General features: G+C 35.9%; 1 protein-coding gene across 2 annotated transcripts; it reads right to left on the minus strand.

Moving 5' to 3' along the window:
- Positions 1-235: 235 nt before the first annotated feature.
- On the minus strand, positions 236-27,300 carry myom2a (myomesin 2a). Of its 2 annotated transcripts, XM_056252758.1 has the most exons (38): positions 27,282-27,296; positions 27,126-27,189; positions 25,676-25,778; positions 23,932-24,024; positions 23,632-23,767; positions 23,255-23,406; positions 22,411-22,503; positions 19,980-20,068; positions 19,845-19,886; positions 18,565-18,729; positions 18,323-18,484; positions 15,896-16,037; positions 14,581-14,774; positions 14,109-14,165; positions 12,532-12,659; positions 12,055-12,238; positions 11,413-11,587; positions 11,167-11,288; positions 9,810-9,997; positions 9,547-9,673; positions 9,192-9,370; positions 8,949-9,063; positions 8,018-8,177; positions 7,608-7,714; positions 7,480-7,524; positions 7,235-7,371; positions 5,959-6,103; positions 5,782-5,841; positions 5,616-5,683; positions 5,418-5,531; positions 5,214-5,301; positions 2,740-2,778; positions 2,514-2,619; positions 2,209-2,372; positions 1,781-1,817; positions 1,660-1,682; positions 1,330-1,385; positions 236-1,172 (listed from the first exon to the last, which is right to left on the minus strand). In XM_056252758.1, the coding sequence occupies exons 3-38, from the start codon at positions 25,753-25,755 to the stop codon at positions 675-677; spliced, it is 4,470 nt and encodes a 1,489-aa protein (XP_056108733.1). In that variant the 5' UTR covers positions 25,756-25,778; positions 27,126-27,189; positions 27,282-27,296; the 3' UTR covers positions 236-674. The 2 variants fall into 2 exon arrangements, with proteins under 2 accessions (XP_056108733.1, XP_056108734.1); XM_056252759.1 differs by lacking the exon at positions 25,676-25,778 and having other exon boundaries at positions 27,282-27,300.
- Between the last annotated feature and the right edge of the window lie 230 nt (positions 27,301-27,530).

Here is a 27,530-nt window from a genome sequence, read left to right on the forward strand (position 1 = left end):
GACCTGTCAGCTGCCTAATGTTTCGTTTGCAGCCTTGGCCCTCCAGGAGCAGAACTGGCCACCCCTGGTATAATGCGTCTAGTCTGGTTAGCACACACAGCTGAATATTACCTTGATTGTAATCCTGAGGTTAACTATTCAAACACTAATTCACAGACTGCCTATATTATGTGAAACTTAATCAAATTAATAATGTCCTTTTGGGAAATAAACAGAGACAAAATTCAACTCAGACTACTGAAGATCCACTCCAGAGAGGAGACGGCTGATTTTTATTGGCACCAAAAAGCATTTGGAGGGTACAGAATAAAGACAGATAAGACAGCGGTGGCCTTGGTGATGATTTTTGACTGGCCCAACAGCACTTTATTTAACCTTCATTAGCTTTTGGCTGCGAAAGCAACACATAAAACACAATCCTCCTATTTTTTTTGTCTCAATTTCAGAGATGAACTGGTACATTGGAGTCTGAAGCTGATCTTAAAGGACTCTTCCCTCAGATATTTTATTACAAGTATCTTTAATCTCGCAATTGTACCAGTTACAGATCCTGATTTGTAGACTTCTGCAGCAAACTAAAACCGATCATCTTCGGCTGATTTGAATTGAAACACTATAAATTAACTTTATCTATCTTCACGTATCTTCAGGTTCTATAAGCCATAGTTTACTAGTTACTTCTTAGTAGGGGTGGGAGATCGCATGGATCTTGGCGGGGTGGGGGATCTCATGGACCTTGGTGGGGTGGGGGATTTAGGAGCTGGAGTTGGAGTGGGAGACTTCACGGAGGGAGGTGGAGTAGGGGTGGGGGACTTTATGGAGGGCGTAGGAGTTTGAGGAGTCGGGGTCTTCACGGACTGTGGAGCGGGTGTAGCTGGCTTGGGGGTGGCGGCTGGCCTGGACATCTGTCCCAGTTTGGGCTCAGGGATCTCTTCGCCTTGTTTGTAGACGCTTACTGTGATCTCCACAAATTCACCGCCGTACTTGTTCCGCACATTGATGCTGTACTTTCCAGAATCTTCCACGTAAACACTCTTGATTGTGAGGCTGGAAAACTTGCCGCCCTCGAAGGTGATCTTGTAGCGGTCGTCAGACAGAACTTCCTGCTCATTCTTAAACCAGGTGACCTCTGGGCTGGGGTCACCCCACACTGTGCAAGTGAGACTCAAGCTCTGCAGAGGTGAGAGGTCACAAATTATGTGCACATGTACTGCGAATTAGTCCATAAAATATGAACACTTTATGAAAACACAGTTAACTTGTGTATGTGTTAAAAAGAAATATCAAGTGTAGTTCTAGTGAACATGGGAAAAGTAAAGGAAATACTACCTTCTTCTCCATAATGGTGACAACATCTGGCAGGCCACCTACCACTCGACCACGGTCTACAGAGGGCAAATAGTTCATTTAACACATTTGGACACTATTTCCAACTTTTTTGGGAATAATGTCTATTTAATAATAAATAGGTTACTTCCACTTGTATGGAAATGTTGGTCATAGTTCTGACATCTGAACAAATACCTAAGCTAATTTAATGAGATTATTTTCATTGCACAAAGCTTTATGCTCCATTATACTGCCTGAGTTCAAGTATGCATGAATACCAGATTAGACCCTTATTAATGTTCCATTTGACAGGTTCTCAGAAATACTCACTCTTCTCAGCGAAAGCAGCAGCTCTGATGAAAGAAGAGGAGAAAATATCAGAGTAAAACATCAATAGGAAAAAATAGGAGTCTGTAAAGAGAATGAATTGAAGCAATGTCGTTTATCTTACTTAAGTCTTTGGAATTCCGCATAGGCATCAGTGTATGCTGTTAGAATGGAAGAAAACACAATAAGTAACACGTTGCAGAATCCATGACAAATAATTGTTTCCATGATAAAGAAAAAAAAAAAGTTTATAAATATAGTTTAAAACACATTTTAATATATTGTGCCAATATAGTTTTAACATGGCTTATAAAAACTTTTTTGGATACAAAACTGTATCAAACTGTTCTGATATGGAATAAAAAGTGGTACAAAAGGTTTTTCTTACAATTATATATATCATATCAGAACAGTTTTATTACCGTCATTTTTACCCGGACTTTATGCCCCAATCATAGAAAATAAATTTGTATTCAAGTATTAGTATGTATGAATTGCATTTTTTATGTCAATTCTGAGCCTATAGCATTCAGCAGTTCAGTCTCCACTTGCCTTGTCCAGAAAGGTCAAAGGTACGAGAGTGTGGTTTTTCCCCATCATGAATCTCAATGGCATAATGACCCTTTTCCTTATCTGTGGGCTCACAGATCTGCATCCAGGCCATCTCAGATGTGCCTCCAATTCTCATCTTCTCTGAGGAGGAGATCTTACTGTCTCTAAAGCCAAAACATCAAAAGAAAATCTCTTCAATTGGCGATAACCCACCGAACAAAACATTGTCATGAATATCATTTGATGAGTATATTCTGAGTCTGAAGTTCTGAACAGATGGATGGTCTCTTTTCATGTGGACGTACCTATGAAACCAGCTGGTTTTCATCTCCTCTGTGTAGTACTTCATGTAGCATTGCAGTCTGATACCCTCTGGTGTGCACTGAAGAACCAACTCAGAGGCAGAGGATCCTGTCGTGAAACACAATACAATAATAATACTGTACTTATACAATGTGTTAAACTAATAGTAAATTAATTTAATGAATTCAGCGAATTCAGGTTACATTTTCATAAAATTGTCCAACTTACCAGCAATACTGGCGATTGCATTGATGATATCCTCAAACACTGGCAAAAAATAATACAATACATGACAATTAATGTTTAAATATAATTTGTATATAACATAATGTGCCTATTTATACACACACAATATACCGTTCCAAAAATTCTGGTCTCTTATGTTCACTTAAGACTCTTAAAGCTGCCTTTATTTGATCATTATATTTAAGCAAAATACAGTAAAAACAATAATATTGTTAATATTATTTTCTATTTCAATATACACTGATGAGCCAAAACATTATGACCCACATTATACATGTCTTTACCATCACTTTTGATCAATTTAGTGCATCGTTGCTGAATAGTAAGCCATGTATTAAATGCTTAAAAAAATCTTATTGACCCCTAACCTTTGAACAATAGACTGGATATATATATATATACACTCACCTAAAGGATTATTAGGAACACCATACTGATACTGTGTTTGACCCCCTTTCGCCTTCAGAACTGCCTTAACCCATAGTCACTGTTTGGGGTCATTATGACCCCACTGGACTTTTCCTTGATTTTTTAAAAATGTTCCCTTCATCTCAGGGCCATAAAACTCTGTGACTTTTCCTACATAATCTATCTAAATATGCACAAAAAAACTGGGTTCGATTCGGTTGTTCTAAAGGTGTGTAAATTTTTTTTTACCATTTAAGGGGTTTGGGGTCAAAATGACCCCAATTGAAAATGAATGGGAAAATGAAAAAAATGACTTTTTTTATTTTGTTTGTCAAAAAAATAAAAGTAAATCCATTATAAATCTGAAATGTTCTACATATAAACCAAGGTCTGGTCCTAGAGCATAAATAGAAAGTAGAACAAACTTTTTATCTCATACACACACAGACACACACACACAAACACACACATGTCCTGACTGCAACAGAGAGCATTTTTACAGAAATTGGCAAATAAAATAAACAAAACTGGCATAAATTAAAAAAAAAAAAGACATCTAAATCAAGGTCTGGTCCTAGAGCATAAACACAAAGTGGAACGAACTTTCTATCTCATACACACACACACACAAACACACACAAACACACACATGTATGTGACTGCAACCGAGAGCATTGTTACAGATATTGGCAAATAAAATAAACAAAACTGGCATAAATCTAAAAAAATATATATTTAAATCAAGGTCTGGTCCTAGAGCATAAACACAAAGTGGAACGAGCTTTCTATCTCACACACACACACAGCCACACACACACAAACACACACATGTATGCAAATGTATGCATCCTGTTCATTACAGTTTATTGGTGCTGTTGTTTTGTATTATATTGGTTTATTTACTTGGTTTATTTAATTTATTTTGTTCTAAAATCTCTTGTTCTAAAAAAATAAATAATTCTTGATAAATAATTTTCTGAAATAAATAGTGTGTGATTACAATCATGTCATAGTGCTGACTTGTAATGTTTATGCAAATGTATGTATAATAATTTGCAAAAACAATAATTCAAAATATATCAGACAACAACAACAAACTCTAAATTTGACATATATATTTTGTGAATTGCATAAAATATTTTTATCATATATATCAAGTTGTTAGGAGAATTTGAAGCATCAAGACAAATGAAGGGAAAATGAATGAGTCTCTATGGACCTCTATTGGACAGATGTGGTCATTGCGCAATAATTCCTTAACTGTAAGAAAAACAGTTTTTCGACTAACCACCAGATGGTAGTATTTTATCCCTAACACATAGAGCAATGTCCAAAAACTATTTAAGATTTAATTATCATCATCATTTAAGTGATTTTTTCTTTAAAAAATCATTTTTCATGTGCCAATTTATGGCCTAGTTATGTAATTGTGCAGTAAATATGTAGAAAACCTAAAAATTTCCCAAAAAACACAGCATTATTGTATAGTTGAGAAGTGAATTAAAAAAATTATATATAGTTTTCCATATAAAAAATTTATATTTCCTTATGCAATCACTCTTTAAAAGTTTGGGGTCAATACGACCCCAAACCACTTAAGCGTCGTCCTTTTTAAACAGTGACTAAGGGTTAATTCTACGTGGCATTGATTCAACAAGGTGCTGAAAGCATTCTTTAGAAATGTTGGCCCATATTGATATGGTTGTGTGTGAAAATCCCAGTAACTGAGCATATTGTGAAATACTCAGACCGGCCCGTCTGGCACCAACAACCATGCCACGCTCAAAATTGCTTAAATCACCTTTCTTTCCCATTCTGACATTCAGTTTGGAGTTCAGGAGATTGTCTTGACCAGGACCACACCCCTAAATGCATTGAAGCAACTGCCATGTGATTGGTTGATTAGATAATTGCATTAATGAGAAATTGAACAGGTGTTCCTAATAATCCTTTAGGTGAGTGTATGTATATATTATTATTATTTCACACTCACATTTATACCCAGACTCAGACTCAGTATATATATATATATATATATATAAAAATACCTTTGCCAGAAATATCATAGACAGAGGTGTCCTTTCCACGGTCATCGCCCAGTACAGCTTTGTAAATTCCCTGGTCTTTCCTGGAGAACTATTGGAACAAAATATTTCCAATGTAACTGAATAGTTAGATTTATGAAGCTCTAAACTGTTGCAATTATGTTAATGTTTTATAAACTTTGATCTCTGGAGTGCTGGTGATCATACCATGGGGATTGGAAGGGAGCAAGATCCAGACATTGGGTTGGGTGGAACATCGACAGTTATTTCTTCATCTTCTTTAAACCAGGAAAATGTTGTCTCTTTCTTCACATTGGCCAGCTACAGTGTAAAAATATGACAAGGAAAATGATTTGAGACACTTATATCAACTTCTCAGTCTTTTAATTGTTGTGTTGCATTTACCTTGCAGACAAGGATCACTGTGCAGTCATCGGTCACATGGAAAGACAGGTATTCTGAGAAGTGAGGGCCTGAGAGAACCAGAAAAATGTAACGGATTAATAAGTGAAAACTGGCCACACAGTACAAACAATACTGAGATTTTTGGGATTTGTGTAGCTTCACAAACCTTGTTTTCTGATGTGCTCTTTTCTCTGGAACTCAGCCTCTTTCAGAGCAACTTTGAATGCTAAAATTAAAAAATACCAAGAACATTTGCTTACAGAAGTTTCATACTTTTTGACTTTTTTAGTTTTATATAGAAATCCCAGAACTGCTCTGAGACTGGACGCTGTTAAGCCCTTACCGTCTCCCACAAGAACCAGTGAGCTTTGGCTTTTGGCCTTGCCATCGTGGATCTGAATGGTGTAAGTGCCTTCACTGGCTTTGGTGAAGTTCTCAACAGTCATCTGGATGATTCCAGTGGATACATCATGGCTGATTTTGCAACCCTAAACACACAGTAAAATCAGTTTAAATTTACTATTTCAAGGGTTTTAAATGGGACTAAAACAAGAACAACAACAATAATAACAATAATAAAAAATAACTGTAAACAACAATAACAAAGATCACAATAATAATAAACAAAAAATAACTGGCTGTGGCTAATGTTGTTAATATTTTAAATTTATTAGTAAACAACAACCACAATGATAATAATAATTGCATTGATTATTTGTAAATGTGTGAATGTATTAGTATTATTTTAAATAATACTACTACTACTAATAATAATAATAAATAATAACTAAGCAATTTTGATAATTATTTGTAAATATATTAGTATTTGTAAATAATAATAATAATAATAACAAACAAACAATACATAATAATAGTAATAATAAATAATAATAACTGGCTGTGGCTAATTTGGATAGCAATTGTAAATGTATTATTTTCTCGTAAACTACAGCAACAACAATAATAATAAATAACTAGGTCATTTTGTTAATTGTTTGTAAATTTATTAGTAAACAACAACAACAATAATAACAATAATTACTGGGTAACTGTTAATTGTTTGTAAATGTGTAAATGTATTAGTATTATTTTTAAATAAGAATAATAACAATAACAATAAATAACTGGGTTTCTTTGTCAATTATTTGTAAATATATTATTATTTGTAAATAATAACAACAAATAATAATAATAATAAATAATAAGTGGCTAGGGCTAATTTGTTTCATATTTTTACATTTATTAGTAAACAATAACAACAACAATGATAATAATGATAACTGGGTAATTTTGTTAATTATTTGTAAATGCATTATTATTCATAAACAAAAACAATAATAATTAATAACTGGGTAATTTAGTTAATTATTTGTAAATGTTATTGAATGCAAATGTTAATTGGGAGTAGTAGTAGTAGTAGTAGTTAGTAGTAAATAATAAGAATTAGAAACAAATAATAAGAATAACGGACTGTGGCTCATTTAGTTAATATTTGTAAATTTATTATTTTTTGTAAACAACAACAATAATAATAATAACAATAGCCTATTTTGTCCCTTAAATTTAAAAAGTGATTTGTTGGGGAAGTGATTTTGAAGCAGTGAAGTGTTTGGCTGTACCTCAGCACTCGTGATGGCTTTATCGTTGACGATGAACCTGTAGTTGACAGAGGAGGACAACTTCAGAGCCTGGACCCAGAAACGCACATGACCCTTCTCCAGAATCTCATAGTTCAGCTCCGTCTTCAGTGGAACAGCTGAAAAAAAAAGTAAAAAAAGAAAAAACACCAAATCATTCTTAGATAATCAAAATTCTCATGAAATGGCAATCGAAAACATTCATGAACAATCCACAGGCAACTCACTAGGATGTCTGATGTTGTAGCTCAGATCAAGCACTTTTTTGAGCTCTGTAAAAGAAAACGGGTATCATATTCATCAAACTTCATCTTTATAAGTAAATAAAGGAGATATGTAGATCCTCATCTCTGACCTTCCTCATTGACGGAGTAACTGGATGAAACTCCATCTGTATCGGACACCGCAACAGAGTAGATGCCCAGATCCTCCGTCTCAGGGTTTACAAATGTCAGCTTTGACCTTAGCAAAAACGTTGCAGCTTTTTAATTTACACCACGTTGTTTTATGATGCTGTGTTAATAAATGCAACAAAGTCTCATGACTATTCCTAAGTATTTTACAATTTGAAAAATCTCCCTATGATTTGCTTAAGCTCCCCTGACGGTCAGGTTTTAGGGGTGGACCTTCATGATAGCGTTTTATCTACAAATCACACGTTTTCATACGAGTCAGATTGTATGAAATTGCCAACTTGTTCAATACCTACAAATTCTCATGAGATCGGGTTGAATAAAATTACAAATTCACACAGAACAGACATACTTTCTTCCAGAGGACGTGATGGAGACCCTGCTTGATTCGTTGATTTCTTTGTAGGACTTTGACCAACTGAACTTAGAGGTTTCAGAAACTTCACAAGCTTCAAAGTTCAGGAAAATGTCTCCAGTCTCTTCATCCACACCACATGAGATCTCCTTTGTACCTTAAGAAACAAAATAACAGAAAATAATAACAACATAAAAAAGAGCTATGTATCATAATCCACTTTTTGGCATGCAATGAAAGTGAAAGGTGAACCCATTTGCCCCTGGTTCTCATCTGCTTTAATTGTATGGAAAACAGCAGCTTGGACATCCTGCTAAACATCTTTTGAGTTCCACGCAAGAAAGAAAAGGGGCTTTCGGACTGGGTGGTTATAGGAACGAGCCACCAGAGCGGTTCCCCAAAAACTAATGTTCCCCTAGGGCCATTTTCCTGGTTGCATTTGCACCACCAGTAGGAACTCTGAAGTTACGTAAGCTGGCAAACAGCAACGTCATTTAAGCGTGGCATTCTACAACGTCAACAAAAGGTTGAGAAGTTCCTGGGCTTCGGCGTTGGTCCATTTATCGCTGTTTTTCATGTTTGTGGGGTTAAGTATATATAAACTGTGTGTTTACATGGCTTTTTAAAAATGGTGAGTACTGGTGTTTTGTAAGGCATTCATTCGGCCAATCAACGCACACTTGCGTCACTGGTAGCTCCTATTGTGCTAGGTTAGACCCTACTCTGACGTTCGAGCTAATTTAGTCCCACCAAATGGCGTTCCTATAACTAAAATCATTCCCAGTTCCTGCGGTGTGAACTACAAAAAGCAGGTACTTCCAGCAATAGTTATAGGCAATATGAAAATGTTTCTCAGATGCGAAAGCCCCGAAATACGGGTTTGGAATGATATCCATCTATATGCTGCATGTTAAAGAATGGTTGTTACCTGGCAGTGCTTTTGCACATACGGGATCGGACACATTTGAGGCTTTTCCAACACCTTTATCATTCACAGCCCGCACTCTGAACACATATGACGCTCCAGTCTCTAGTCCAGTCACCTACATATCAGAGTATAAACATTTGAATACTGAATCACATTTATTTTTGTTCTTAGCCTCTGTGTTGTGCCACTTATTTAACTGAGAGGCTATTTGAATTTTGTAACAAAATTAGTTTTGTTTCATACCTTCAGGTAACAATGCCCCACTGGCTCAGCATTCACAGTGACAAAATCTGATGAGCCCTTTTTAGCCATGTCCACAAAGTATCCAGTGATGGGACCCTCTCCGCTGTACACAGGGGCCCTCCACTGCACCAGGATGGAGCTTTCCCGCACCTCCCAGAAACTGATGTCATATGCTGGGCCTGATGATGAAAAGAAGAATGATCAATTTAGACAATTTATCAAGCTATAAGCAGCTCTATTGAAGACAATAGCGTTGTTATTCAGCTTGAGTCAGTTCAATTTTGAATTATTTTAGTTCAATAACAGTGTTGATGTTGAGACGGTAGTAGTATAGTGGAGTAAACGGGGTACTAACCAGGCTCAGCCATTGTCCAGGCTTCACATGCAAAAGCTTTGCTGGGCTCAGATGGCAGGCCGACTCCGGCCATGTTAACAGCCTGAATCTTGAACTCATAGAAAACGCCACCGGTCAGATTCTCCACCTGTGAAATACAGGCCGATCCGAGAAACACACACCAAAAGTATACATTTAGAGTACATTTTTATTCCATCAGTAAAGATTATTTTCATATTCAAAGTTGATTAAATACACAAGAAATATATTCATGTAAAGCGTACCGTGAAGATCCTGTGGACAGCCGGACTCGGGCTAACCTCCTTCCAAGCAACCAATTCTGCCTCGCGCTTGTCCAGGTAGTAAGACGTGATCTTAGAGCCGCCCGTGTGTTTGGGGCGTTTCCAGGCCAGGGTCATGGAGGATCCGTTACAGTTCAGCAGACTGATGCCGTATGGGGCGGAGGGAGTAGCTGATTATGTGGGACAGAGAGAAAATCATTCAGCGAGACGAATAAAGGTCCTGAGGATCACATATAACATAGGTGACTAGGGCCGTGATCAGATGCAGTGATTAAAATCATTTACTGTGACAGCATAATCACTTAGATACAGTGATATTGTTAGAGTGATTGGTTATGGTTGCATACATAAATTCACAAACAGGCTAGACTGTCACTGTGCCTCTATTGTGTATGTCAATGACTTTACTGCATACTGAGTAAAAGAAGAGCTGATTTTATTAGGCTAGTGTGTGTAAATATCAGGAGTGGATGTGTTAAATTACTTTAGAAATGAAATATATCACATACATACATACCATACTCCACTGCACCTGCTGTATAAGATAACACAGGTGTTTTTTATGGCTAAAACACTTTATTTAAATGTGTCTTTTAAGCAATTTTACATGTCCACCCATTGCATGGTTTCAGGTTTCTAAAATCAGACAATAGTGCACTCAATGCACAAAGTTACCCTGATAGCACACAGACATTTTAGAGACGTCTATTTTATGTCTGCATATACATCTGCAAGATGTATTTTTAGAGTGTTTGCTCATCTGCAATATGTCTCTGAGACGTCTCCTTTCAGATGTCACATAGACATTTAGAAGATGTCTTTAAGATGTTTATGGTTTAGAATGTATGTAAAACTACCCTTTCTAAGATGTTTATCAGATGTATTTACACTGCAGATGTTTTCCAGATCTCTAGCAGACATCTTACATATGTACCTGTGCTATCTTTTTTCCATTTAAAAACAGTTTGACATAATATATATATATATATATATATATATATATATACATATATATATAGCCTAAAATGATATACACCTTCAATATTATACTATATGTCCGCTCTGTTGTTGGATACATTTGCATATTTTCGCATCTGCAACTGAAAATGTTTTTTGCATAATAATACAACCACGCCACTAGGTGTCAGTATAAACCACAAGACCACTGTTGTATTCTGGCCAGTGGAACAAATTATTATTAAATGATTTAAGTCAACAATGAATCCCTTAAATATTATAATCACGATTTTGATTTTAATTAATTGTCTTATACTAACTTTCCATTCCTTTTATTACTGTTTTTACAAAGCCATTAGAAAGACGTCAGCTGTGTACGTACAAAGTGCAGCATCAATGAAGAGGGGAGCAGATTCCTGTGATTCTTCACTCAATCCGTAAGCATTCACGGCTTGCACACGGAACACGTAAGTATCTCCTGGGATCAAACCATGGACCACAAACCTGACAAATGTAAGTCCAGACAGACAGGCCCAATGTAAACCTACTTTCAGAAACCACTGTAAGTATTATTAACTTTGGTGTGACAAAGTTGAACTAAATCTGGACATTTTTGTGTATATTTTACCTGTTGTGTTTGTAAGGTCTGTGGTTACAAGGGAACCAGGCCTTGGAGCCGATCACAGAGGCATCTACATAGTAACCCATCAGGTTGTTGGCATGTTTTGGGGCCTCCCACTGCACAAAAGCAGACGTTTTGGTGTTTCTGGAAGCAATCACCTGTCCCGGGGCAGAGGGAACACCTGCACAAACCAAACACACTATTTTAAAAATCAGATTCGTCATACGATTTTGCCACAGACTTAATAGGGAGTGAACTCTGCAGTGCTGAAAGTGAACATGTTATGGTGGACGGATGTGGAAGTGGAACTGAAACAGCAAATGTGAGCCAAACAACAACAAAGTGGAGGGGGACAGCAATGCATTTCAGATCATAGTATTATTTGAGACTTTCAGCGAGAAGAAGTGATTTCCTTTTCGCAAAGCAGAAGGCTGTGAAAGCATAAACATACATACCAATGTTCAGAACAATACCTGCAAAATACAGCATGGAAGTAGTTACACAAGCAGCATATGTAGAATTCTTTGTACTGAACATCATTTTAATGACCTTTCGAACAGCTTATTTAGCATATTTTGGCATCGGACAGTTAGACAACCACAACAGCAGGCCTGTTAAGTTGCAGTTTGACAGTTAGAGCCTTCTTACCATAAGGGTCCACCTTTTGGATGGGTGCTGTGGGCTCTGACGGCTCACTTGAGCCATACTTGTTGATAGTGATTATGCGGAAACGGTAAGATTTCTTGTCCTCCATATCGAAAACAGGGTAACGGGGGGATCGTAACTGGACCGCAGTGTTGACTCTCTGCCAGATGTGACTGTCACCTTCACACTAAGCCGTGGAGAGTCATAGATGACCATTATGAGGAGAGTTTCCCCTTACAAACCCAGGAATTATGGGATAAACAATCTATTTACAAAATATGACTCACACTGTGCGATTCATTTTCATGTATAAATACTTTACAATATTACAACAAGTTTTTTCTTGACTAATAACTGTTTTAAATGTAGAATTATGTTTATTTTACATTATTTACAAATTTACATTATTTACATTATTTAACATTATATAAGAAAAAAAGTATATTTTTTACAGATATAAAAGTGCAAACACACACACACCTTCTCAATGAGGTAACACACAGGTGCCCGTCCGCGAGGGCTAGGTGGTGTCCAGCTCAGAACAATATATGTTTTGTTAATTTCTGTAGCATGCACATTGGTGGGTGGACCTGGTATTGTAACATACACTAAACAGGAATAAATCAGATGTTTATTTAGAATTTTTTTTAAACATCATCTACTACACTCTTATTCGCAGTGTGTTAGTAACCAGTGTTGGGGGTGGCGCATAACAAGTAACTTGAGTTATGTAATCAGATTACTTTTTTACAACAAAATAGAGTTACTTTTCAAATAAGTAACGCAAGTTACTTTGTTTTGCCATTTATTAACCTCTACTGTACATCTGTGAATTTGTAGGTAAAAGTAAAGCAAATGTAATGTAACATTACTTTCCCTAAAAAGTAACTAAGTAACACAATTAGTTACTTTTTTAGGGAGTAACACAATATTGTAACGCATTACTTTTAAAAGTAACTTTCCCCAAGACTGGACTTAGTACTAATGTGTTGAGACAACATGAATTTTTGGCAAAATAAATAACTAAATAAATTATTAGGACTTGTATGCTGACAAACATAGTACTGTAGAGACAGTATATTACATGGATTCATTGAACTTTCCTCAGAATATTCTGTGAATATATTATGTGAATATTTTGAGCATTGCAAGAGAAAGAAAATACATTTTAGCCAAAAATTCAGTTTGTCATATCCTGGTAAATTAAAATTTTTGATTGACCACACTGCAGTAAAAACAAACATTTTAATATGTTGACCTTTAATTAATTGGATTAATTTAATTTAGATGGATGAAATTCATTTAGCGGATTATTTCACTCATTTATTTGCTGGTTAAAGTCAATCCGAGAAAACATGTTTGGGGTTAAATGCGGCGATGACGGTAAATCAGCATTTTTACTGGTTAGCTGGTTAACAAGTTCACACTTAATATGTAACATTATCTATCATGAATTATTATTATTGCCACTATTTATTAATTTCTTTTTGCCAGACAGGTCTGGGTAGCTGAAATTAAATACCTTTAGGAAATCATGCTGTACTTCATCTAAAAACAGCATTTTACTATTTATTTTCTAATTATATATTTTATTATATTTGCAGTTTATATAACCTCATATTAATTGAGAGATTACATGTAATATCTTTATTTAAAAAAATAATTTATTTAGGACTATTTAAAATGAATCAATCAAGTCAAATAGATGATTAAAATAATGAAAACCTTGACCAGATACAGGACACTTTCCCTTATCCATTCATATCAATTGTAGCCTAAAATCTAGATTTTGATGAAAAAAGTGTCATACCTTTTTCTTTATCCTTGGTTACAATGTCCTGTTGACATCACATGCATGTATAGGTGTAAGTATTGTCTATCTTAAAAAAGAGATTAAAGCTTCATGTTTACCCCTTTCTGTTTCAATAATTACTACATGGTATGAATGAATGAAATGAGTGTTAAGTTGTAAGATACTTTGACCAAGACAGCATGCTGTATAGGTGGATGGAGAGAGATGATATTAATGGCTCAGTGAAACCTGAAATCGAATGTACCTCCTTGTAGTTCCTCCTGTCGAATCGCAATGTCATATTTCCCTTCGATTTTAATCACTGTTTCAATACATAAACATAATACTTCATTTTCCCCTCAGCTTGGGTGATTCCATTTGAACACATTTAACACCAGACAGCTTTTAAGATCATCACTACAGACGCATTTAAGCTTCTCTGTGCGATATATGAGTGTGCATTATAGCGAACTTACCGAATGGATTTCAAATGTGACACCAAAAACATACTATGATTAACAGTTGTGCAAAATATAGAAATACATTATTAAAGGCACTTGAATCAAACATCTGAGAAAGTTCTCATTGTACAATGAATTTGGAGCGAAACATAACTGAGCATGTACAGTAGGAAGGAGCAGCCTTTGCTCCCATTCAATAACTCTTTTAACGTGTGTGGGCTACTGGTCCTGTTTCAGCACAAGATATTTTTATCTGCTGATAGTTTTTAGTCCTACCTTCCACATCACTCTCCACCTCTGCAGCGGTCACTCCACAGGACATCCTAGAAGGCAGACTGATGCCATCTTTGTTCACAGCCCTCACTCTGAAGTGATAGGAAGCTCCCTCGGTCAGGCCGTGGACGGGCAGCTTACACACTTTCACAGGGGAGTCATTGCACTGGACCCAGTCCTTAGTTCCTGACTTGCGTCTGCCAAGGCAACATGCAAAATGTACACAAGATTTTTTTTAGTATGCAAAAATAGTTATTAATTTATTATTAATGTAAATAACAACCATGTAAATTATTTTATTTTATTTATTTTTTTATAATTATTTAATTTAATTTAACCCTTGTTATGTTGCGGGTCAATTTGACCCGTTTCGATTTTCTAGTTGTTGGAAATACTGGTTAACCTGTTTTTATTCTTGATATTTTGTGACTTTTTCTCATTTATCATGATGAACATGCATGCAAAGTTTCAACATGCTGATGTGTTTTGACATATACAAACAAAATTACTATTACGTTTGTGATGTTCGCGGGTCAATTTGACCCTCATAGGCAGCCATTCAAAAGCAACTGTACAGACACAAAATAAAAACATTTATTTTCTGTATGTAAGGGCACTTCAACTCCAGTTCTAACGTGCAAGTGTATCTAAAAGTGATCTAACCCTAACCAAACACACTTGAAAAAGCTAAAATCACAGTGTTTAGAATTATTTGCAAATTACAGATGAAAATCTTTGTCAGACACAGATAGTAAAATAAGCTCTCATTTCAATATTCAAGATATCTAAAATACCTAGCTTTTAACCAAAACTTTTATGTAGGATTTTCAAAGGCAGCTTCACAGAGCCAAAAAATTAATAAAAAACATTTATTTGATGTATGTTTTTGTTATGTTTGGTTTCTCACTTCCCTGTGAGTGAATAATGAAACTAGGAAAATAGGTCTTACGAAACTAGGGAAAGTTAACTTAGGAAAATTAAAAATGTTCATTATACAGCAACATTTTATTGTTCAGTTACGATGTTCAAAGCATAAAATGTAAAACAAAAAGTAAAAAAGATATACTGTTTATTTTCCAATTTTGTTAAAAATTGGTTTAAAACATTTTTATAAATCATATTTTCAGATATAATGTTCAAATGTGACGATTGATTACGAATGTGACGAATGAAATGCATTCAATAATTTTATTTAATTTGAATTATTAAAAAATAAATTAGCTTTTGTTTAAATAATTAAAATTATTTTCAAATAAATAAATGTAAATAATTGAATGCATTTGAATTATTTATACATTAAAATTAAATCTATGTTTACCTGTCTACAAAGTATCCAGTGATGGGAGCCTCATGGGTGGTGTTTGGAGGTTTCCAGGAGACCAGGACGTAATCTGCATTGGCATCAGAGACGGTAACATCCATGGGGGCTCCTGGGGCCCCGGCCACTGTGCGAGTGGCATCTGTGAAACAAATACATTCACACATTTATAAAATATCAAAACATTTATTAATCTCTTTTTCATTTTTGTGTTACACGAAATGTAATACCTCTATGGAACACCTAAGTGGACATGGTAGAGGAAAAATGAGACGATAGGAAAAATTATATTTCAATGCCTTTGCGTTTGCTCACAAAACATAAAATGAAATAATATTCACTGAAATATTTTTTTTTCCTCCAATCTCGATTTATTTCCATCACCAGTACTTTTTCAGTCTCTCAAGAAACTTTGCATTCACTCGCAAAACTTTTGCATTCTCTCGCAAAAGTTTCTCAGGGGAACACAAACGTTTTGCAAGCAATCACAAAGTTTCTCGGGGGAACGTGATAATTTTCCTTACATCTCATATTATTTCCATCACCAGGGGCCTTATTTATAAAACTTTGCGTAGGATTTGCGTCAGAAGTGGCGTACGGATGAAACATAGGACGTGCGTACGCACAGAAATATTCGGATTTATAAAACCGTGCGCACGCACATCCTACGCATTTTCCCCTTAATAAATCACAATCAATTCTAAATGTAGCGCAGCTTTTGCGGCTTCATGTCACGCCCATAGTTGCCCATAAATAGTCCGTGAAACGCCCATAAGTTAATATTCATCGATTGCGAAATCATGGCAAACATAGAGAGGAAATCAAAAAAACGTAACTTCACTCAATGTGAAGTAGACGTTATCGTTGGCGAGGTGGAAAAGAGGAGAAAAATGTTGTTTGGAGGGCACAGTGTGGGCATTACTAATGCCATTTTGGCACTTGAGTGGCAAAAGGTTGCAGACGCCGTAAATGCTGTAGCCTCACAACCTCGGACTGTGGCCGAAATAAAAAAGAAATGACAAGCTACAGATGTCGGTTATAATCTACTTGGAAATGGGAAATAGTTCAGCGCAAATGTGATTTCTTGCAGCTTTCTGAATGATTGAGACATACGTCATACGTTATTTTATCAAAAATAAAACAAACTAAAGGCATATGCATGAATACCATGATTCCGTAGCTGATAAAGACATTTTTACTATGAAAACAACTTTCCCCAGTGGACAAATAATACATCTTTCTATCTATCTATCTATCTATCTATCTATCTATCTATCTATCTATCTATCTATCTATCTATCTATCTATCTATCTATCTATCTATCTATCTATCTATCTATCTATCTATCTATCTATCTATCTATCTATCTATCTATCTATCTATCTATCTATCTATCTATCTATCTATCTATCTATCTATCTATCTATCTATCTATTCTATCTATCTATCTATCTATCTATGTATCTATCTCCCTAATTATCTATCTATCTAATTGCATCTATATCTGCTCCGCCTGACGGACACATTGGCGAGAATATCAGTTTTGTACATTATTTCGTTCTGTTTACCATCTTATTTATGAGGATGAATTGTATAACATGCCAATATTATTGCAGAACATATTTCACTTTTCTTTTTGCAAATATGTGTTAATTTGCATTTCTGTTGCAGATCGATCAAACGGGTGTTCGTGTAGGCTGTTAATTGTAAGACTTGCTTTGTGAAGTCTTCGTGTTATTTATGAGAGGCAGTATTGCCATTACACAACGGTCTACAGTTTCACACACTTTCACGTGTTTCTTCCATCTGCCGACGGTGTCGCCATTTCTCATTTCACCCGTTTTTGTGCGTACGCCTGGGTCAGAGCTTGCGTGAAGGACCGCACATTTTACCGTCAAGTTTGCTTTTTATAAATACCAATTATTGCGTAGAGAGCGGCGTACGCCTTCTTTTGTGCGTACGCAATGTTTATAAATGAGGCCCCAGAACTTTTGCATTCTCCCATGTACGGAGTCCCTAAAGGAACATGATGTTGGGAAAAAAAATTGAAGGAGGAAAAATCATATGTAATTGCTTTTGCGTTCTCAAGCAAATGTTTTGTGCTTCCCTGAGAAAAACCTTTGAGTTCTTTGCGAGCGAACGCAAAGTTTCTTAGGGCATCGCAAAAGTTTTGCGAGGGAACTTAAAGCTTCTCGGGGAAACGCAAAACTTTTGCGAGCGAATGCAAAGCATTGAAATAATACTTTTTTCTTCCATCTTCTATTTTTTCCACATCATCATGTCCCTTTAGTGGCTCCGTACCCAAGAAACTTTTGCGTTTGCTTGAAAACTTGTTTCTCCCATCTCATATTTTTCCCTTTAGGGGCTCTGTGGTTATTTTAGGAATGGTTAGATTACTCAATGCATTTATCACTTTTTTTTTTTACCTTTAACAAAAAGGTAAGCGCTGTGTTCTGTGGTTCCATCCTTGGTCCAGATGCGGAGGGTGTAAAGACCCTCATCATCCTTGTTCAGGTGAGGAAGAGCGAGCTTGGCGACTCCACCACCAATAGACATCTCAGCCCACCTGGATGCCGTTAGCAAAGTATCTACACACATATGTAAATTGTTAGTATCAGTTTAAACTTTTTCAGTGGTTCTAAACTGAATGAGAAATGCAGCATCTCACCATCTCTGTACCACATGGCCTCAGGTGGCAGGTTTGGCAGGTCCGGCACCACCACCATGTTGGCCACCAGACTAACAGACTCTCCCTCGGTACCAAACGTCACTCCAAAAGAGTCCAGCAGGGTCACCTCAAGCTTACTGGGATGAATGCTGCTGAGCAGAGGAACTATGGGAAACACAACAGAAACCCAAGACCCTCTGTTGATCAGTTATGCTCCATAACAAACCAAACCACATTATAGGCTTGTGCAAAACATATTTATTAACATATTATTACTTCAATGAACTCATCGTTTCTGCCTTAAATTAATACATTATTAGCTTACGGTGTGATTTGTATATGTACATTTCTGAGATACATAACTTGGACACAGTCACCTCTGATAACAGATCACTCTAAACTGTAATGTAGACACACAATTTCTGTAAAGCTGCTTCGAAACAATATGTATTGTGAAAAGCGCTATACAAATAAATGTGAATTGAATTGAATTTAGCAAACATTTTAGTGTGATATAAATCTATTAGATAAATCCTCATATTTATTTATGCATTTACTTATTCCAACACATTTTGATTAATTTTTTCATTTTTTTTTTTTCATGGTTATTGGATAAGGATTTATAAATTATAGAGATTACACTCAATGTTATCAATTCCTAACCTACAGGAAATATTTTAGAGCTCAGAGTAATGAGAAAAATCACTAATGGGGTTTCCATGACTTTTAAATATTTTAATTTAAATTGTAATTATAATTATCTAAATATTAATTTCTATGACTTTTCATTGTACTCATCATTTTTAAAAGTCCTATTTATTTATTTAAAATTAAATTAAAATTAATTTTCTATATTTATTTATCAACCATACTTTATTTTCTTAAATCCCCAAAAGGTAAATCCCTCCATCCATGTTATAGTAAAGCCTACTGTTTTCACATTTCATTATTTCATATTTATTACATTTCATATCAAATTTCACATAACAAGGGCAAATTGTTCTGTGCATACTTGTCCACAAAACAGTCATTTGAACTATGAGAATAACTTAAGTATTAAGTAAATATAAATGCACTTTTTTGTTTATTGACAACTCTAGGATGTGTTTACCACACTGCCTTCTGTTTACAAGCACAAATGAACCATGGGAAAAAAATGTGACATTGTTTCCATGTCTTATCAAGACTTAGCACTTGGAACAGAACATGTATTTATGGCTCATGATCTCAAGTAAGGTCCTTCAGACCTGGGCATCAGCCAAACACAAGCTCCATCTTACCTTGTCCTGGCAGATGGGAGAGCTCTCCTCCCCCTTGTGGCCCTACATGGAAAAAACAAGCGAGGTAGATCACTAAAAGACCATTTACCAAAAGAAAATGAGAAAAGATATAAGGAGAAAAGAAGAGACACTCACTCCTGACACAGACAGTAGCCTTGGAGGTGGCCTTTCCCTGTGGATTGGTTGCGACGGCACAGTACACTCCAGAATCAGTAACTGCACATCTGCAATAAAACAACACAATTTCACAATGTCAATCAACAGACTGAACATGAGTTTTCTAACCAAAATATAGTTTATAGTGGCCATATGGTACGTCCATTTTATGTCCAATTTTGGAATGACATGAGAGCAAGTAAATGATGACAGAATTTTATTTTTTGGGTGAACTAACCCTTTAAGGAACTAGCAATTGAATCAACAACGTCATGAACACACATAAACTCATTAATAGTATTCCATTTTTGTAAAGTGACTTGTTAGATCATTTAAAGGTCAAGTGTGTAATTTCTCAGCCTCTATTTTGAACAGAGTTGGAAAAGAATGACTGTGTTCAAAAAGGTTTCCCTGAACACTCCCCCTCTCTGCCATTGGTGAATCAAACAGATAGCCACGCCCCCAACTCACGCCATTGGTTGAGCCACTGTTGCTATGCTGGGTTGGTCAGAATGTTAAAATCAGATTTTTGTTAAAAGTGCTACAAAGCCATAGTTATTAGACTTTTTTTGGGGCTAAATCATTTTACGAATGCCTTACAATTGTCTACGCATATTAAACTGGGACAAGAAAAGTATTTAAATGGACTTCAGGATTTAAGGTGAGGCAAAATGTTTGCTTTATGATCCGCTGTTGGTTGTGTGGCTAGTTTACAGGGAGGAAAAAGTGTTCAATGTGTTCCTCACACATCTTTCATGAACTATTTGGTACGAGTGGAGAGACTTCTTCATCCAGAACATGATCTCACTGGGCAGCAGTGTGTCGGTCTCAGACATGCTGTGCTCTCCTTGAAGGAGTGTGAGCAGAGCACCGAAATGTGACCTTCAGTCCCTGTGGACTATTTTAGAGCCACTCCTTTTCCTTTGCAATGCATAGGGCATGTTTGTCCTAACTAAGGACATTTTCTTATGTATTTGCATTTTGTTTCACTCTGAGAGTTGTAGTAAAATATGCAACAAGCTTTTTTTTTGAGAATGAACGAGTGGTTAGATCAAACAGTGGCCACTGCGATGACCTGTGATCTCTGAGAGGTGCTACTGTAATGGCGGCTCTGAGTCTTCACTGGCGTCAGGCGTTCCAGGATCAAATGACGCATAGCTAAGTTGAGCAGAACCGACAGCTGAGACTTCTTCAAGATGAACCTCACTGGGACTAAATAGGAAAGTGTCGCTTTTAAAAGCACTTCATTCACTTTCCCAGGGCGTTACAAACAGGGAGGGGTGAGTTGCGCTCTTCCATACAGTGAATGTGAATGGGGCTCCAACAAAGTCAATCTCCAACAATGAAAAAAAAAAACATCATAAAAGTAGGTCATATGGCTTGTAGGCTACATTAAGCTATATGATAGCTTTGTGAGAGTGAAACAATGAAATTTAAGTAATTAGACAGTGACAATGTTGCCTTGAAAATTTTGCTTCACAGCCATCATCATCATTTGGACTATAAAAAAACATTCCATTAAATGTGTGAAAAACAGCAGTTTTTCTGAGAGAGAATTAAAAATATATATATATATATATATTGTGACATTGTTTACCAAATTAATTTACGGGAGTAGGGACTTCTGGGAAGGTATTTGTTTAACGCCATGTTAGCATTAGGGCCAACACAAGGTAAACAACAAGCAAGGGTAACATGGCAAACACAAGGTAAACGAAACCTTCTGTACTTTTACTGTTTTTCACCATTAAATTACAAGGAAATTCATAGTTTTCTATATTAGGCTGCAGTCACTTTAAGACATGACACATGAATCCATTGTACTGTTACATGTGCATTTTCTTTCTCAACTGTTTACGTTCACTGAAAACATAACTGACTGTGTTAACATGAATACTCTCCAAAACTGGTATTTTTACATTATTTTGTGTGTATTTGATTGTTTAAGTCCAAGAAGCAGCTCCGAATCCCACTCCGAAATTCAAGCCCTGTAACCCTAACAATATTCATAGCAAATGAAACGAGTGAGAGAGGCGAGGCGGGTTTGTGTGTCAACTCAGAAAGCACAGCTGGTATCGTGTATCTATTCTGCGGAAAATGAGTCAAGCTCTGCAGGTCACCATTCACTTTCAGTGTATGGAAGAGAGCAGCTTGGACATTCTTCTCAATATCTTGTTTTGTGTTCCATGGAAGGAAGAAAGAAATCAAATGGGTTTTGAAAGACAAAGGACGAGTAACTATTGAATCCAAGTTCTCTTGAAACTAAAATGTGTTGCTAATTCATGTGAGTACAGTATGTGTAAAAACAGATCAACTTAAGTTGCTTATTTTGCAACTATAAGTTAGTTTAAAATAGAAAAAGGAAACTATTAGAGGCCTACTTGTAAACTGAGGGTGTGTGAGGTCATACCTGCTAATAATCAGACTGTGAACCCCATATTTGTTCTCAATTTTGTACTTTCCAGGAGCACTCAAGGGTTCAATGGCAACATCATTCCTATACCTGCCAATACAGAGAAATAAAGTTCAGTTGCGCTCAATTTTAATCACATCAGTGAGAGAGCCAAAGTTCAATATCAGTAAACACATAATGGACCTCATTAATGAAGCATGAGCAGAATAAATGCATCTGACAATTTATTTAAGCATGGTTTTACTAACAATTTACAAACAAATTTCTTCTCATGTTTCATTGTTTTGTTTTTTTGCTCAGAATATTCAAATAATATTACAAACAGTTTATGTTGCTTAAAGTCCCCCCATAGTGAAAATTATGCTTTGAATGTTATATGTTATATGTCTATGTGGTGTTTTTAATATGCTTTAAGACAAACCATGTGCAAATTCATAAGTCAACACCATTGCTGAGTATTTTCTCCTTAAAACGGCAGTGAACCAAAGACAGTCTCAAAAACACGGTTTGAAATCGCTGGTGTTTCTGACGTCACAAACTACCTTAACCAATCACATCATGTGTGATCGTCAACGAGTGAATCTCTGAGCTGGTGTGAGTGAGTGGAGGCGGGGCTAATTTGCATATTCATAGAACCAAGTATACTAAATGAGGCAAGGGTGTAGTGTTACAGTACATTCAAGCTATTTTAAGGAAAAAAACATTTAAATATGTAATTTTGGTGATCAAAGATGAGTTTTAAGGGATTCAATTATTGACTACAGGGGAACTTTAAGTTTGAGTCATCTAATCATTATCAAAACCAGATTACGGTTTTGGAATTTAAAACGGAAATCCAAACCATTTGACAATAGGGTTGGGTTGGCCGGACACAGTGCAGAACAGCTTGACGGGAGTCTTCTCCCACACAGTGTGAGATCTCAGACTGACCAGGAAGTCCGGTGCTTTGGGAACCTCAACAGGAACATCCTTCCTCAAAGACATTCCTTTCACCTGATAAAATACAGAAAGAACGGAGTAATGAGTCAAAGGTTCTGCTTTTTTTTTGACGTTCATTGTATGGACAACATTGTTAAAAATATCTTCTTCTGTGTTCCACAAGAGAAAAAAAAGTACAGGTTTGGAACGGCATGAGCATTTTCATTTTTGGGGTGAACTATCCCTTTAAAAAGGCATTTTATAGAGATATTCTTCCAAGAGGTTTACGAAGATGATCACCTCTCTAGTAATCTCGATATTTTTCACTTGCTCATGTGTGGCCACTTTCATTCTGTGCAGCTCCTGCTGCAGATGACCCAAATCTCTTCCAAAGTGAGCTGCCATTCTCTGATACTCCTGCATGCCCTCGGGAGCCCTGCGCACACACACAAAAAAAAATGACATTCCATACTGTACAGGTTTAGTCTTAAGAGTAAAGTGACACTATCATTTTTTTTGTCGTCTGTTAAAATGGAAGCGGGCTTCTGGTTTTCTCTTACACTGTCTTTAAATAGCCTTCTGAAGCCAGTAAAATCTCACCTCTCCCTGAAGGCTGGCACTGTGTAGGCTGGTTCCGCCATAGCCTCAGTGGCCTGGACCTGCTTCTGCTTCACTACCTGAGAGCTTGATTTCCTGACAAACACATCAGAACAGCATTTGAGTCATGTTTGCATTGTGTGCCAGCAGGTGTGAGCAGTTTGTTACATTTCACACTTTCCCATCATTTTACTTACAGCATTGAAGGATGGATTATTGATTTATTATAGTAGTATACAGTATATTTTGGATTTCCTATATGGTGGTTATTATTATAAATGATGAAGGCCATGTGCCTAAACCCAACTAAGCCCAGCTTGATCAGGAAACCATTTTTCGCTTAAGCCTAACCTTTTTTAACATTATTTCCAACATCACTTTCATAATTTTAGTTAATTAGGTTTGGTACCAAATTAACCCTTGTAAAAAGAAAAAAGAAAAGAAAAAAGAAGTGCACTTAATTGTATTGATTGTGAACTTGTAGTGTCCTTCAAATCTTAAAAGTACAGTATATTTAAAAAAACTGAACTGGCAGACAATATAATACGTATTGAATACAATTCCACTTAAGTGTACTTAATGCTAGTAGTACATTTTCATGACTTTTAAAAAGTGCATTTTGTAATGTCAAATGTCTAGTAATTATAAGTGTATATTAAGTACATTTGAAATCAAATTATGTTATAATAATATTTTGTCGTGCTTTAAAGAACACTTATTTTGATGTGTTGACTAACATATGAAAGCGTGTTACAGTTCTTAAACAACTTTAGAGATCTAATAAGCTCATGTGAACAGATGCTAACAGGAAATGCTAAACAAATGCAGGATGTTTCATTCAACAGCGCCAGCAAAACTTTAGAAACGGCTTTGATCCTGCACTGTAAAACGTGATCAGTTGACAACTTAAAAAAGTGAGGAAACCCGTTGCCTCAAAATTAAGAACATAAACTTCATGCGTAATTGAAAAAATTAAGTTATGTGGAATTGTCAAGTTCACATAACTTATTTTTTTCCAGTTTACGCATGAAGTTTATAACTTAAAAAATTTAAGGCAACGGGTTTCCTCCCTTTTTTTTAAGTTACGTCAACTGATCACTTTTTACAGTGTGTCTTCAACAAAAAATAAATAAAAATATGCAAATAAAATAAAAATATGATTAAAATGGTGATTAAATGGTAATTAATCTGTTCTGCCAAGTATGCTGTCTGGATCCATATACCAAATTATTGCAAAATCTTGAGGGCCAAATTGATTACAGCAAAATAATCAGTCCCTGTAATGTGGTAAAAGCTGATTTATTCACGCTTGTTAACCTGAAGGAAACAGACCCCACACTGAAGCAAATCTGAATTTCTCTTCACCCAAAATGTGAACTGAATACAAACCATTTTCTTTCTTGACAGCTGAGAAGCTTGAGTGCCATGCATCATATCAAATGTTCCTACTGTACTGTGAAGCAACATTTTCTCCTTTCTCACGACTGATGCATGACGTAACCTTTAATCTGTTTACAGCGCACACAAGCGTTGCTAATCTTTACGCCTTACTGTGGGTTCAAATCAGCCATCTGAGTATCCAATCAGGTCACTTGATATTTAGATGTCTTATGAAGCAACAAAGAAAGCGGCATTAGCATAAGCGAAGGCGTTCTTCTGGCCAGCTAAAGCCTCTGAGCAAAGCTCACGCCAAGGCTATCCGTATGCTCGGCCAATCAAACTGAGTTTAAACACATCCATCCCGTACCTTGAGTGATGGACAACATGTTTTGAGCTTTGATGTTGCGTTTGCTCCTGCCGATAAAGTGTTATGGCCCTCGCAGGCATGTCGGGAACACTCTGAAAAAGACCTAATGACCACACCAATACTCATTGTGCAATCTAAATCACCTTTAAAAGGGTTTATACTGGACAAAATGTACAGTTAAGAATGCTGAATATGAATATGGAACAGAGCTAGTGTTACTATGCTTGCGAATACATATTGGGTAATATTGATAACTCAGGTAATCATGATATACACACTCTTAAAAAAATAAAAAGGTTCTTCATTGGCATCAATGGTTCCATGGAAACATCCAAAAAACCTTTCCATTGGACAAAAGGTTCTCTAAAGCGGGAAAAATGTTTAGATAATTAAAATGTTCTTCACTCTAACAACAAAAATGTCTTTAAAGAACTGTTTATTGAATTTGGGATAACTGCAAAAAAAACATTTGGGATTTTTTTTTTTTTAAGAGTGTATGTAATAAACAGATGAATATAAATTGATTTGATCATTTAAATTATTCTGACCTACATAATATAATAATAAAGGAAATAACCTTATAAACAACCCCAGATAAAACAAAAACTGAATATTGCCTGCCCAAAATAAATCACTATATAAACTGTATATCAAACTTTATATTTCACTTAATTATGAGATCAAATAGTTATGACAATGAGTTTTTACATTGCTTTAATTCATCAAAATAAGTTAATCAACTTACAACAATTTTTAGTTATAGATCAACAAAGTCGTAGATTCAACTCAAGTCAGTTTAATAAGTTGAAATTACTTAAACATACAAGTTGATTGTACTTAAAAAATTTAAGGCAGCAATTTTTTTTTCTTTTTTTTTACTACAGTGTACTGGTTATTGTAAACTAGCACCAAAACCGCCTCTACTCACATTCCAGACCATCAGCAACACCCATGAGCTCAAGTGCATCACATTACAGGCAGAAAGTGAAAAGCTGACCCAAGAATAACTGGCACAACTTATAGACACAAACACACACATCTCAGAATCCAAGTCGGAGCAAAAGAATTTGAGCAAAATCCCTTAGATTTGACCTTTGACCTGCACATAATAGGACTATGGCGACAAGGTTTCATGTGGAAACAAACAAATCAATAAACAAATTAAGGATTTGTGTATATTTCTGCATTACATGAAATAATACCATTTACCCCCCCTCACTAAAACGAATATTAAATATGGAAGAATCAAAAGTGACCAGACGTTTGGCAATGATCTAAAGTCCAGAATCATGTCACACACAGTCTTTCCCCCCGCAAGTATTCAATAACATCTTATAACAATATTCAATTGAAATCGTATATGTGAAATACACCCAATATGAGCATCTGGGCAACGTACGTGTCCCGATACATATCTGTTAACAGATTAATAAAATAAAGCTGCACTTACCCCAAGAGAAAAGAAGAGCTTTGAGTGTTGGAAGAGCAGCCTGAGAGCAGTTGGAAAGCTCCTGCTGATGGAACAAAAATAATGCGCTCACTTAGGGAATGCCTTCACTCAGCCACCCCATGTAAGGATACTCTTAAGACTATATATAGCATTTACCTCAATTTTTAGACCATTTTACCGACTGAAAGAGGAAGAGGCAACAGATTTAGTTTAACAGGGGTAAATGTTCATTTGTTTCCTTTTAACTTATCTGATGATTCTTGAGACATACAAATAGGGTAAGATAGGATTTTACCTGGAATCACAACCTCAGAGGGATCGGCACTGGGACGTTGTAAGCATGTATACGTCCTCACTAACTTCTAAAGGAGAGAAGCACATTCGTGGCAACTTTGGGTTTAAGTT

The sequence above is a fragment of the Rhinichthys klamathensis genome, unplaced genomic scaffold (genome assembly GCF_029890125.1).
Source record: "Rhinichthys klamathensis goyatoka isolate OS25496 unplaced genomic scaffold, OSU_Roscu_1.1 h1tg000098l_1, whole genome shotgun sequence".
NCBI lineage: Eukaryota > Metazoa > Chordata > Actinopteri > Cypriniformes > Leuciscidae > Rhinichthys > Rhinichthys klamathensis.

Coding starts and splice junctions, on each gene's coding strand:
- myom2a (XM_056252758.1), bottom strand. CDS start 25,755: ATGCCTGCGAGGGCCATAACACTTTATCGGCAGGAGCAAACGCAACAT. Junction 9,998..11,166: donor CTTCATTGATGCTGCACTTT/GTACGTACACAG, acceptor CCACATAATCAG/CTACTCCCTCCGCCCCATAC. Junction 9,371..9,546: donor CTGGACAATGGCTGAGCCTG/GTTAGTACCCCG, acceptor TTTCATCATCAG/GCCCAGCATATGACATCAGT.